The sequence below is a fragment of the Staurois parvus genome, unplaced genomic scaffold (genome assembly GCF_062004578.1).
Source record: "Staurois parvus isolate SC_StPar_1 unplaced genomic scaffold, SC_StPar_1.0 ptg000663l, whole genome shotgun sequence".
NCBI classification, from domain to species: Eukaryota; Metazoa; Chordata; class Amphibia; order Anura; family Ranidae; genus Staurois; species Staurois parvus.
Genome location: NW_028318459.1, coordinates 238339 through 253028, shown reverse-complemented (window position 1 = coordinate 253028; position 14690 = coordinate 238339). Strand labels below are relative to the sequence as shown.

Below are 14690 nucleotides of genomic sequence, written 5' to 3'. Positions count from 1 at the left end.
ACTAACTCATCCATTACATCACTACAAGAGGGCTCTAACTAAAAGGGACCTCGCACCTGATGACACTAATCTCTGTAACCAGACACTATTCTGGAACATACAGTGCACCAGGTTACAAATTGCTTGTTCCAAACAAACAGAAATGAAGAGGAAAAGGAGGTCCGGGAGCTCACAGATGACGTTACAAGGAGGCAGTAAAACACAGTAAGAGACAATTTCATGAAAAATAAATAACAGTAGTGGATTTGTATAGATTATATTTGGAGAATAGAGATATTGTTTAGTGTCACTTTAAAAAATGAAAAAAAAAAGTTTTTTTTACAAAATGCAGAAGATGTAGTTAGGTAAGCCAGGGCAATGAATAAGGCCATAAGCACTGTAGCACACAGTGTACTAATCACCCATAATAGAAATATCTTCATTTAAAAAATCCTTTTAATCATCTCTCATTAGTAAACTGCAGGGCTTGCTTTATTACATATTGTACATGCCTGATTATCCTATTACTCTAAGCCCCATTTATTAGTCGGTGAAGGTAAAACATGAGCTAGACTTTGATGTCTCTTTGTAAAAAGTGGTCATCATCCATGTTTAAAAGATTAGGCTGTGTGCAGCTCTCAGTTTGCCCTGATCTGCCATTCTCAGTCATTAGTGAAGATTCAGATTTAGCATAATTGTCAGCCAGAAATCATCTTTATACATATTTGCAAACACAGGAGCTTTAACTTTGGCTAGTAACAAGACAGGTCATTTCCAGTAGACCCCATGCACACTGGGTATTCCGATTTCTCCACCTAACACCAGAGCTCCAGGCAGGAGAAAAGCTGCTTAAAAGGGTACCTAAAGCAGCATATTGCACGTGTGTTTAGGTACACCAAGTGTTTGGGCGTCGATGGATTCCATTGGCCAGAAATGCATTAATGATCAAACTAACCTAGTGTTTAGATCAGTGGTAAATTTAGGTTTTGTGCTGCCCTAGGCAACACAAAAATCGCCTGTCCCCCCCCCACAGAGAGAGCCTGACTGCAACTAACACCACCCCCTCCTTCCCGACCCCCCTACCTGAGAAAGCATTCCACTACCACCACCCTCCATACACCGGCCATCCCACCCCCCACAGCAAGGGAGAGAAAGACACTGTGACAGCCAATCATGCGACGGCGCTCACATGATTGGAAAGCTCACGACCGTAAGTTGCGATTGAGACCTTTCCGTAAATGTGCTGGGAGTGCCCAGAACACATGTGCTCTTGGCACATCTACATTGGGTACGCAAATATGTGGCCCCTCGGCCCCAAGACCCAGCTGCCAAGTGGCCACATATTTGCGTGCACTTGGTGCCAAAGGATTTAATATATAAAACATCCAAAGCAGTGTCTTTTAAGCCCAGTGTGTATGAGGCCTTAAAACTGAATTCAAGGTATGACAATCTTTACATAGTTACATTGATCTAACTCTAAACTGTGGGATTCCCCAGGAAGCTGGAAATCACTGCAGTAGGTTTAAGAAAGCCTTTTCCTAGTAAAAACAGGAAATTTCTCAGCTTGTTACAATGTTCATAAGCAGAGCAGCATATACAGGAATGTCAAGTATTCAGGAGAGGGACATGGAATGGTACATGCTTTCAGATCGTAATTTTCCCTCTGAAAGTACCCATCTTCAGTACACCTCTTTTATACATAAACATGATGCAATACTTTTACATATTCTCCCAGTATAGTAGTAATACTAAAAATAAAAGTAACATCCATTCTTGCATATATGGTTTGAATCTATACTGAAACATATATCTCCTCCCAACAGGCTGACAGAAAGGTTCAAAACAGAAATAGAAATGCATACGTAATCCATCTAGTTTATATGTCAAAGACAGAGAAGTAACCTTCAAAATTAATAGCATTACACTATGACACATATATATATATATATATTTTTTTTTTTTTTTATTCATAGACTTTTAGAATTTAGAATAATATTAAACTTTGATACTCTAACACAGGGTTTCTCAACCAGGGTCCCTCCAGAGGTTGCTAAAGGTTCCTTGAGCAATGAGCAATTTCTGCCTCTCAGATAAGTTCCCACTGACACCATTGAACTTTTTAGCTATCTATAAGAGGGTCATTATTCCCAATAACTACAAGTGTAAGGAGCATTCTTCCCACTGACCATCATACTAATATATCATGAGTTGTAGATATAGTCATTTGTAGCAGGGATTCCCTGAGACCATAAAGTTTTTTCAAGGTTCCTTTGTGTCTTTTGTATTGAAGAGGTTGAGAAAGGCTGCTCTAACAGTAGGCACCACTACTACAATGATTGCCACTCATTTCTTGGTCCTGTGCCAAGCAGCTACCCTGCTGCATTGTGAAAATGGGAAGTGCCATGAGCGCCATTCAAGGAACACTTTCCATTTTCTCAATGAATGCCAAGTGTCTTCTGATTGGACAAGGTGAAGATCATGATATCACCGCTCTGTCTCTCTACCATCAATCAGAGAACGCTTTGCATACACTTAGAAAATGGAAAGTGTTACTTCAATAGCGTTTGTACCAAGTGAGCAACCTCCCGTGTTCACAATGAAGCAGGGCAGGGACCCAGAGGTGCGTGGAGATCACTGTAGTAAAAAAAAGTTGCATTAAATAAGTGTGATTTTTATTAAATTGTATCTAAAGCAACCTTTTTTTTAGTGTTGGGTTAGAATGGCTGGTGACGCCTGTACTGGAAAAGTAGTCATTAATCAATTGTTGCAGTTGTCACCAGAACAGGAATAGAGGAGTCTTTTAATGGGGACATCTGTTTCAGCAATAGCTGAAGTGTAATCTTCACAGTCAGACAGCCAAAACATTGCAGGGGTTTTAATCCTTCTCTACTCTATCCAAAAGTAAAAGAAAAAAGTTTCGGGCTTTAGATATAAAGTTGAACTCCAGGCAAACTGCTCAATACACAGATGAAACGAACATAAACAAGCTGATCTGCCTGGCAAAGCATTGTATTTATGTCTATATACTGCAAAGATTTAGGCACCATTCACATAAGTGTTTTGCCACTCTGCGAATCCCAGCAGCAGGAATCTACTGTTTTTTGCTGCTAGAATCAACAGTTGTATGTGGATAGCAATGACGTACACTTCACTGACAGGCTGTCAGTGACTGTAGCTATTCGTGCCTGTTCGCAGAGCCAGAGATCACCTATGGTAATAGTGGCTGGACCCACTTGAAGTATCAATCCCATTCAAAATGATGAATGGTGCCTAACACAATTCCACTGCACAGCACAGCCTTGTCTGATATTGCAAGAGACCTGACTTTTCTCTGCTACAGTTAAATTAACTTACAATATTCTTATTCAACACCAATAATCCATACACAGCATGGCCAGATCTAGGGGGGTGCAATGCCCCCCATATTTCAGTTGTGCCCCCTCAAAGCCTACCCTAGCCTGCCACTATGATGCCCTAATCTGATACTTTCTGGCCCTAGCTTGAGACTATGCTGTACTTTCCTTGACTGACACTATACCGATTTCAGTTCTGCTGCCTGTGCCCAGGCTGTGTGCAGTGCAGGGTTGAGAGGAGGAGCTGTGCCCCTGTCCTCTGCCTCTCCAACAGTGACCCCTGTCCTCTGCCCCCCTGACCTCTGATCCGGCCCTTATACACAGACTGGTGTATCTGGCACATCTGGCACATGGGGCCAATTAAAAAAATGGTCTGAAAAAATAAAGTGGAGTGCAGAGAGTGCTGCACTAAATTTTGGGTGTGGTAAAATTGCGCTGACCGTGGGAGTGGCTTAAAAGTGCATAGTTCAATAAAACCCTACACTCAGCAAATATATGCCACAGTCCTTTTACCTACAAAATATTCTTTAATTACTGTGCCACAAGCAAGAGTGCAACATACACATACAAACCTCAGTACACTCCTTTTATTAAAATGAACTGGTTTGTGAGGGAGTGCCTGGCACCCCAACTGGGTGCCTCCGCCAAACAGTGCCTCCTGCCCTTCTAACCCTTCCAGCAGACCAATAGCTGATACCAGCCCTTTACCCCAAGCATCATACACAGACAAGATGTGGAGGTAAAACTAAAGGAATAACTGTTTATTAAAACCCAAACACATACAGTACTTAATTCCCCCAGGAGGACATTCTCCTCTTGGGGATATTAGCATAGAAAAGATAAGACATACAACCAGTAAAAACATGACAATGCAACCTTATAACATTAATCTAATTAAGGGCAAGGCACCTAGACCTTGTGTCTGACTACCTGCTACTGGCACGGCCTTCCTTGACTACAGGAATATGCCTCTGCCTACTCCTGGTTTCTGACTTGCCTCACCGTTGCTGACTCAGGCCTCAACTCTGACTACTCTTCTGTCTCTATACGTATACCCAATCTAACTGCAAGTTGCCGACCCAGTTTGCCAGACTGTGCTGATCATCTGCTTGTTGTCCAGCCAGTGCCTGTTACCAGGGGCCTTGAGCCAGACATGTAAAAGAGGCCTTCCTTATCATGTCAGACTCCACATCATGTACATGACAGGTCCTATTCACAATGTCCAGGAGGCAGCTCCCAATCAGCTCCTTTGCAACACTTGTGTGAAAGTTTCCTTCCTCCAGCCCAACCTCGACAGGTAGCATCTTTCAGGCTTCCAGCACATGGCACATGCTGAGTTCTAGTAGCAGTAATTCTCTGGAACACAGCACACATGCTCCCCCTCCAAGGGGAAGAACCTCAGGGGAAGAGAGCTCCAATCAGATTCTCATAAATATTTATCTTCTGCCTAGCCACGTATTCTGGGTTAGCTTCCCAGGAATCGGCTAGGGTCAGATTACTATTCATAATGTTAATATAGGGAATGTTCTATTTCTGGAACATTCTTCCAGAGGCAGGCAGAAGCAATCGGCCCCCAGGTTTAAGAACAAACCTGATCAGACCTAAAAAGTAAATCACAGCTCAACTGACTACAGCTGAGCTATACACTAAATTTAGCCAGCCCAGGGCAGGGGTACTACAGATAGGTATATAGATCTTTCTTTCACAGGTTAGTAAGTATAGGTGTTAGGCGGTGTAGGGTACAGTTTTAAGAGTAGTTAGGGTTATTCCGGAATTCCACTTTAGGGACCACGTAATCCATTTTTCATGAAAGTGTTTCCGACTGAGTTTTTCTGCCACCTTGTACCATTCTCCCCAGACACCCCTGCATCTCCTTTTCTCACTGTTTCTTCATACAGTGGAATCATGCAGAACACATGAACCACCTTTAGGTAGGTACAGTTATCTAATCTGCCACGGGGTGGCTCTGCCCCAGAATAGTGTGTAGTAACAAAAAATAGCGTAATCAGGTGCCTTTTACCTGGAGCTCTACTGTAGTAATGTCATGGGTGAGTCAGTGCCCATATTTAAGCCAGTTTGGGAGGAGCCACCAGTATGCTGATGTAGTCAGCTTCGTGGAGACCCTGGCCAGGGCTGGAGGACAGGGTGAGGTAGTCCTGCAGAGAAGAGCTGGCTGTAGTCACCCTGTCTCTTAGGGTGGTGGAGGCTAGAGCGGGTTGCAAAAGGCCTTTTAGGCCAGGCCAAGTGTTCCCTACTTGAGGATATCCTCCTGCAGGAACAGGGAGAAGTATACTTAAGCAGAGGTGAACTGCAGTGATACTGTCTCAGGAACTACATGCATTAAGTTGTGAACTGGATGCAGATAGCCTAAGGCAAATCAGAGTCCTCTGAGTGAGTACTAATGACCCTGGGAAGGAATGAGACTAAGGGAAGATGGCTTACTAGAAAAGTGATGTGTGCTGCTTTCTCATGTGACTGCTGTGGAGTATTCACTATACAGAATGTGATTGATAAAGTACTGTCAAGTGACCAGGGACAGTATGTCTATGTGATGTGACTGTAAATGCCATCTTGACGTACATCAATAAAGTGCAGCAGCTCAACCTTTTTGTGTGGACATTCCTTTTTTCAGGATATAAAAGCTAATGGTTGATAATATCATGGGGAGGCCTCTGGCATGAAGATGAGCAAAATATCGCAAAGAGTAAGTCTTCAAGTAGGAGGGTTGTTCTAGCAGGAGGAAGCGGGGCAGGGACTTGTGCTCTTGGCACCAGGGGCGGACTGACCATTTAGAAACCCAAATGGTCCGAGGGCCGAGGTCAGTAGATGCCCCTGGTACCTTTTTCATAGGCTTTTTTGAGTTTTGGCAAGGACACAGGGCCCCATGATCCCCTATTGCCCGGGGGCCCCATGAGTTGTCAGTCCGCCCCTGCTTGGCACCAATACACACCCATTCGCAAGCCCCCTTGCACATCCTCTTACAGAAAGTCAGTTGACAGTAGTAAAGGAGAGCTTAGCATCACATTAAGTAACATTTAAAGGGCCTTTCCCTCCCCAGTCTGTGATTGGACAGTAGGAGGAGAAGCAGCAGACTGATGAGCTCCCCTGTCTGTCACTCTGTTCTCTCCTTCTATCAGCCTGTTTGTTGATAGCACATGAGCACTGCAACAAAACTGACTGACTTCCTGTGCTGCTTTTCCATCTCCAAGTGTAAACTCTGGCATTAGGCAAAATTCAAGGCTGCCTCAAATCCAGCTTTAAATATATTACAAAATAGGTCTGTTCCAGTATTGTGTTTGTTTTCACTAGATTCAAAATCATTATCTTTTCAATCTTTATCTTATTAGGTTTAGTCCCACAGTCTTTTTGTACTTGGCATCTGTGATACCTTCTATATTCATGTTGGAACTTGAATATCTCCAAACACGAACCCTGATGAGCAATTCCTCAACAAGCATGGTGTATGTAACAGGGGTATGTAAAGGAAACTTTTTTGGACTTTTGTAAAGGCAGATCTGCAACCTCTTTTTATATTGCCTCTGCTTATAGTGTTGCAATATATTAGATAATGCTTACAGAGTAAAATTAACCATTGACTTCATTCCCTGCCCATAGGAGTTTACATTAAAAATGTAAAATGGGGAATTATTGTGGGACGATGCTGAAACACATCCATTTACTACCATATACACCATTCATTAACGCTGAAGTTTAGATATGGACTATTGTGTAGTTACATTGGTCTAGCTTGGACTAATGTATGTATGCATGTGCCATACATAGCTGATCCCTGTGGGAGTTGAAAATCACTGGACTGTTATAAGTATATGTGTGCCTGCCTAGCTTATCGTTGCACTACAGTGGATCTGATTAGTATAAGTGGACCCGAGGATGCTTACCTGTCTGCCTGCTTAAAGCTTGCACAGTTACAGTGAAGGAAATAAGTATTTGATCCCCTGCTGATTTTGAATGTTTGCCCAATCACAAAGAAATTATCAATCTAAAAATCGGATGGTAGGTGTATTGTAACACTGAGAGACAGAATTGCATCACAAAATTCAAAAGAAATGCATGTCTAACAAATGATGCACTGATTTGCATGTTCATTAGGGAAAAAGGTATTTGATCCCCTTCACAAAACATGACTTAGTACTTGGTGGCAAATCCCTTGTTGGCAATCACAGAGGTCAGACGTTTCCTGTAGTTGGCCACCAGGTTTGCACACATCTCAGGAGGGATTTTGGCCCACTCCTGTTGGCAGATCCTCTCCAAGTCCTTAAGGTTTGGTGGCTGACATTTGGCAACTCAAACTTTCAACTCGCTCCACAGATTTTCAATCGAATTAAGGTCTGGAGGCTGGCTAGGCCACTCCAGGACCTTAATGTGCTTCTTTTTGAGCCACTCCTTTGTTGCCTTGGCCGTGTGTTTTGGGTCATTGTCATGCTGGAACACCCATCCATGACCTATTTTCAATGCCCTGGCTGAGGGAAGAAGGTTCTCACTCAAGATTTGATGATACATTGCTATGTCCATTGTCCCTTTGATGTGGTGCAGTGGTCCTGTCCCCTTAGCAGAAAAACACCCCCAAAGCAGAATGTTTCCACCACCATGTTTAACAGTTGGGATGATGTCCTTGGGGTCATAGGCAGCATTCCTCCTCCTCAAAACACTGCAAGCTGAGTTGATGCCAAAAGCTCAATTTTGGTCTCATCTGACCACAACACTTTCAACCAGTCCTCGTCTGCATCATTCATATGTTCAGTGGCAAACTTCAGATGGGCCTGGACATGTGCTTTCTTGAGTATAGGGACCTTGCGGGCACTGCAGGATTTCAATTCTTGTTGGCGTAGTGTGTTACCAATTGTTTTCTTGGTGACTGTGGTCCCAGCTGCCTGGAGATCATTGACAAGATCCTCATGTGTAGTTCTGGGATGATTCCTCACTGTTCTCATGATCATTGACACTCCAACAAGGTGAGATCTTGCATGGTGCACCAGACCTAGGGAGGCTGACAGATGTTTTGTGTTTCTTCCATTCGCAAATGATTGCACCAACTGTTGTCACCTTCTCACCAAGCTGCTTGACAATAGTTTTGTAGCCAAGTGCAGCCTTGTGTAGGTCTACAATCTTGTCCCTGACATCCTTGGACAGCTCTTTGGTCTTTGCCATGGTGGAGAGTTTGGAATCTGATTGTTTGATTGCTCCTGTGGACAGGTGTCTTTTATACAGGTAACAAAATGAGATTAGCAGCACTCCCTTTAAGAGACTGCTTCTAATCTTAGCTTGTTACCTGTATGAAAGACACCTGGTAGCCATAAATCCTGCTGACTGATATGGGATCAAATACTTATTTTCCTCATGAACATGCAACTCAGTGCTTAATTTGTTAGACCTGCATGCAAAATAGTCCACACTCAAACTACAGCTTTAAGCAAACAGACAGGTAGGCTTCTTTAGGTCCATTTATACCAGTCTGGTCCACTGCAATGAGTTAAATGCACAAGTGTTAATGTGTCCATTTGAATAAGCTGCCCAATGCACTATAATGGACCAAAAATCAAGCATACAGCACTAATGGCAGTGCACTGCAATACATGTTAATGTATACTAGTTGGCAAAGTGTGTTGGGGTGCCATTTAGAATGAATGACATCACATTACACCAATGCATGTATCATGTATTTTAGCAGGTTACCGCATGGTGATAGTGTGAATGGGCCATTAAACACATATTTTTAAACTTGCATCAAAGGACCAACACACACAAAAATGATAAAGAATTGGTTTATATTTTGGACAAAATGGGTAAGCTTACCACCTGGTGAATCACACACTAATCTTATTCACAAAGAACTTAAAACTGATGCTTTTAAAACAGAAATTTAATTATGGCTGCACAATGCCCAATCATAAGTAAATTCCCCATTTTGTGTTTTAAAATGTGTAGCAGGGAAGGAGCGGCCCAGTGGAAGGCATGAAAGCAGCCACCGATCCATCAGCTCACAGACAGAGGACTGAGAGGGTAGACCTACACCCCCTGGGCCAGAAAGGGGAAGGAGCACTCTAGTGGGAAACTGGATTAGCTTGCTATCTGGAACTGTCATATTTAAAGTGACAGGCACTGGATCCCTTGCCCAAGGATTCCTTCAGACAGCTGGATAGAGGAGTATCTGGAGTCTGGGGTGGTACACCAGGAGATCCTGGCTAGCTCTCCAAGAAGAGAATTTTTTTGCTGTTAAAAATTCCCTGTAGGTGAGCCCCTTCCCAACTGGGCTCCCTCCCAGGCTCCTGCTCTCCAGCCTCTCACTTCATCTTCCACTCCAACTCTCCTCCTACTAAGCATGCTCCCTCACATTTAAGGGCTACCCTGACCCCCTGCCAAACCTCCTGCTTGGGGATTGCCCAGGGTCCCATAAGTGTGCAAGCCAGCCCCACCTCACCCCTGCCCACTGCCTCTAGAATCTTCTCCAAGATCTCTAGGGCAGGGGAAGTTATCAGGGAATTGACCTGCAGAGCCTCCCAGCCCTGACCTCAATTTAACTTGGCTAACTATTACACCTGGGCTGCTGTTCAACCCTCCTCATTAAAAATTAAACTCTAGCTCCCCCTGGCTATCTAGAGGGGCATTACACAAGTCCAGCTGATTTTCAGGGGGGGCTTGTGTGTCCCTCACCCATAAGGGGTTGTTGCTACTGATCCGCAAAGACTGATAGCTTTCAAGGAAAAGAACAGTCCAGGATCTGTTTCTGTAAATTTTGAAGGAAGTTGTCCCCATGCATTGATTCAGTCATGTTGGGCATCCCATAATCCATATTACCCTATCCAATTTACTTTCCCCTAATAAAATAACAAAAACCAAGTTCACTGACTGTGGATAAAAGTGTGGAAAATGTGTGTTGCCTGGCTGTGCAGAGCTTAGGGGTACACAGAAACACAGCAGCCCTCACAAGGTTAGCTCTACAGGTAGTTAAATAGTACATATTTTTAGAGGGCTAAACAGCAAACCAAACAGAGGGACAATTGAGTAGGAAAGAGGGACAGAAGGTTTGTGTTCTAAAAGAGGGACAGTTCATCAAATCAAAGACAGTTTAGAGGTATGCTAATCTCTAATGTAAACCCAGTTGGAACCAGGATAAATTCAGTGCTTTTTCTGAGAACGTTGGGGATGTATCGCCCAACAGCTAAAGTGCTTAGCAACACACTGTTAACATTAGATTTCCAAAAGGAGTGTTGCAATAAAAGTAGCTCAGTTGTTCTGTAAAGCACAGCGAGCAGATATCTGTGGGTGTCTGAGCAGACAGACACTATAGATCTTCGAACGGGCACAAGTAAATTGCAATAAGCATTAAGCATTGAATAATATATAAACAAAACATACAATTTATCTTTACAATAAATTAATTTTTTTAATTAAAATACTTTAATTATTATTTAATGGTTTATACTGACTTTTATCATTTCTGAAAAAAAGGTTTTATTTTTTATTAGGCTTATGTAGCTGTTGCTGTCCTATATCCCTGTCGGAAGATATATATGAATCTCCTACTTTTTATGAAAACTGTCTCTGCCTTTCTTCCTCTTCTCTATTAAATTATTTACACATTTTTTGTCTCATAGAACCAAACAAATTTACATACAGTGTTGCCTGAAGTGTTTATTGGAAATCAAATTAACTTTTGTAAAAAAAAAAGAAAAGAAAATCAATATATTTTTGCTTATATAAAATTCATTGTAGAAGCAAACAATTTGTATTCAGTGTGTGCTTGTTCTAAGCCAATGTATTTCCAACCTATCCTCAAATGACCTCAGGAATGAATATTTTCATGAACACTAGTGAATTATCATCAGTCCCACTGAGATATTATCAGGGTATGGTCAGGAGCTTGTAAACATATTAGCTAAGATGCCACGTGAAGTCTAAGTTATCATCAGGATCAAAGTGATGTTATGCTAGCTATATGTTACACTCAGAATCCAATTTCTGTTTTGCACAACCCCAATTCCAAAATAAGTTGGGACACTGTAAAAGCTACAAAAAAAACAGAATACAATGATTTGTAAATCTCATAAGCCCTTATTTTATTCACAATAGAAAACACATCAAATGTTTAAAATAAGAAAATATACCATTTTAAGAAAAAAATAAGGTAATTTTGAAATAGATGGCAACAGCGTGTCTAAAAAAAGTTGGAACGGGGCAACAAAAGGCTGGCAAAGTAAATAGTAATAAAAAAAAGATCTGGAAGAACATTTTGCAGCGAATTAGGTTAATTGGCGACAGGCATTTTTTCCTCTCTTTTCACCTGGTGATCTGGCCAGTAACACACCTCCTGTATTAGAGTGTCCCCATCCTGGATGAATGAGCACAGGGGGCAGCTTTGGACAGCAGCAGTGTTAGTCTGTGGGGACAGGAGTGTTAGATGTGCTAGCAGATTTAAATACACTAACAAATTGAAGCCAATCTCCATCTAAAACATTATAAACAGTTACAGCAAACTTTTTTCTCTTGAGATAAAGGTTTTACATAAATAAATAAGACTGGTCGTTGTAAACACCCCTGTCAGTGGTAAATGGTTTGTACCAAGCCTGTAACTGATATAATCTGCATGACAGCTTGTTGTTTTGAAAAACAATAGACTTACTGGTCAGATCAGCAGGTGAAAAAAGGGAAAGAAAGCCTACACTATAATACAGTAAGTGTGCTTTTGGATTTTATACTGTGTTCACTCTATTAGACTCTGTAACCAATTGATTGAAAGTACAGGTATATCCAGAGGCATATCATTCATGGGTGCAAGGTGTGCACTGCACATGGGCTCAGGGGGCAACTGTGATCTGACCCACACTGCACCCATGGATGAGACATATGTCAGGCTCAACGGTGGACTGAACATTTGGGAATGCCGAAGTGCCCGAGTCCAGTACGGGGCCCGTCCCTGGTTGGTACCTTCTGCAGCATGTGAAATTTAACAGTTAGGGATGATCGGTACGGTGGTGGGGGGCAGTTACAACCACCGATCTCCCACAGGGAGATCAGTGCATATAACTGGCCACACCACTGCACCTATCACCCTGTGCTCCTCACCCCCCCCCCCCCCACAGTGCTGCCATGCTGGCTGCAGGGCGGGGGATGTGTCAGGATGGAGAGAGGAGGAAGGGGCGGTAAATATGTAATTTTCCCACCCCTTCCTTTTCTGAATGAGCAGAGTCAGTCATCGGTATTGATCACTGGCTCTGTCCATTCATAACTGCAGCATTGAAAACAGTGTTTACTATGCTTCAGTTTATGAATGAACAGGTGCCGCTGTCTCCCACTCATTCATCTTCAGTGCAGCTGAGGCTGCAGAGAAAGGGACTGGGGAATCTCTGTCCTCACTCCCTTTCAAAGAGGAGATGTCAGGGGTGTTTAGACCCCTGATATCTTACCGAAGTCTCCAACAGGCCTGATAAAAAAAAAAAATAGCAGTAAATATTAAAAAATAAAATTGTTAAAAAAAAATAAAAAAATAAAATTGTAAAAAATAAAGTAAAATAAACTACTGACACTTTCCACTCCCAACTCCCCCCCCCCCCCCAAAAAAAAGCATTGTAAGAAAAAATAATAATAAATAGTAGAAGTATAAAATTGCACAGCCATGCAAAGCAGTGTGCAGGTGCTGACAGGGGAGAGAACAGTTTTGTAAACAAACAGTTCTCCCCCCCCCGTCGGAGATGCTTGGCAATCACCGGGTGCTGGCGAGTAATCATCGGCCGGGACCTGGTGGATGGGAAGTGGTTACAGTGTGTCTTGATCAAAAAAGAGGAACCTTGCCCCTGAGTTCATAAGCTTGAATAATGAACTTGCAAATCCACCTGGTCACAGTGGAACAAGAAACTGGCTGTCCCCTATGGAGACCTTCAGGAATGACTAAAGAGAGAACTGGACGGATGACAAGAAGCTGCATCCGAAAGATAAACTCAAACCAAGCACACCATATCCAGACAATGGAGGGCAATCTCTTCAGGCTGTTTAGGAGCAGGACACAGAGAATGTAGAACAATGTCCTGGTTATGGTGAAAGGAAAAGACCTCCTTGGGAGGAAAAGAACCATTGTGCCTGAATACAACCTTGCCTTGTCTTTAAGTAGGTTGTTAAGGGTTGTTTACAAAACCAGGTTGAAATTTCAAAGAGTCACTAGTTACTGTAAAGGAGGAACAATGTGAAGGACACCCTACACAAGGTAGTGGGTAACAAGTGGTCTCTGGAAGAGGATTACTAGGGCTGAGTTTTGACCCCCATTCTCAGGCCAGATGTTGATCCGAATCAGACTGGAGAAAAGGCAGGATAAAAATTCCTTACCTTGCACCATGAGAAATGCACTTTATAGGTGCATAGATGTTCTAGCTTTTAGGAGTGTAGGGATAACTGAATCAGATAGGCCCCTATCCCTCATAACCTGGGCTTTAATAGCCAAGATTTTCAATCTGAACTGATCTCGTGGAGTCGCCAGGACATCTGCCGCAAAGGACAGAGGAATCCTGGAACTGGAGACAAACCTATCAGCTTGTTGTTGAACATGAAAGCCAGGAGGTCCATATCCAGTGTTCCCCACCTTTCTACAAACATGTCAGGATGGTTTCAGAAGATGTGCATGTGAGCCAATGTGCAGAACAAAGATCTTTGTCAACAGGTTTTGTGAGTAAGCGTATTTGCGTGAGATTGCTTGTGAGCCGTTGCAATAATGTCTATATGCAGGAACATGGGCACACATGTTTGATTACAGACTTTATGCCAAAGTGATGAAACAGGAGGTTACTGGATGATCTTCAGCTGTTCCTTGTGTCCTGAACCTGCATTTATTTTTGGTGTTTCATTGCTGACCTGGCTATCTGTATTCTTTTCTGCTCTGATGTCCTTTTGTAACCTAGCTTTATTCAGACCACGGCTCTTGTGTCTACTCGTTGCTGATCTTTGCTTGCTTCTTGACCATGATCCTGCTGATTACATGTTGCTGATCTCCACTTCCTGACCGTGATCCTGCTGCCTATTCATTGCTGACCTTGACTTTCCTCCTGACCTTCCCTTTGCCTTCTGTGCAGCTTTGTATCTGTCTTCTGGGTTGCCTATCACTGGCCTCCTCAGAATCTGTCTCCAGCTTATTGTGGGTTCTGTTCTGATACCTCTATCAGCAACTTGTTCCAGTCTGTGGTCTTCTTCACCCAGTTCTCCACTGCTCTCCTAAGCAGTATACAAGAGTATCTCCTTGCCAAGTTACCTCCCAGAAGCAGTTATCTGTGGACTGAACTCTCAGCACCTGTGCCACTTTGTGCCCTTTCACTCCCTGCCACCATTTATAAGGATGTTTGAACCAGACCTATA

General features: G+C 42.8%; 1 protein-coding gene across 1 annotated transcript in view; it reads left to right on the top strand.

The window, feature by feature from the left end:
• LOC149447924 (transmembrane protein 26-like) overlaps positions 1–14690 on the top strand; it is a 47295-nt gene that overhangs the window by 30129 nt on the left and 2476 nt on the right. The window contains exon 4 of the mRNA XM_089651861.1: positions 6680–6806. Within this exon, the coding sequence (XP_089507987.1) occupies positions 6680–6806 (127 nt within the window). The remainder of the gene's footprint in view (positions 1–6679; positions 6807–14690) is intronic.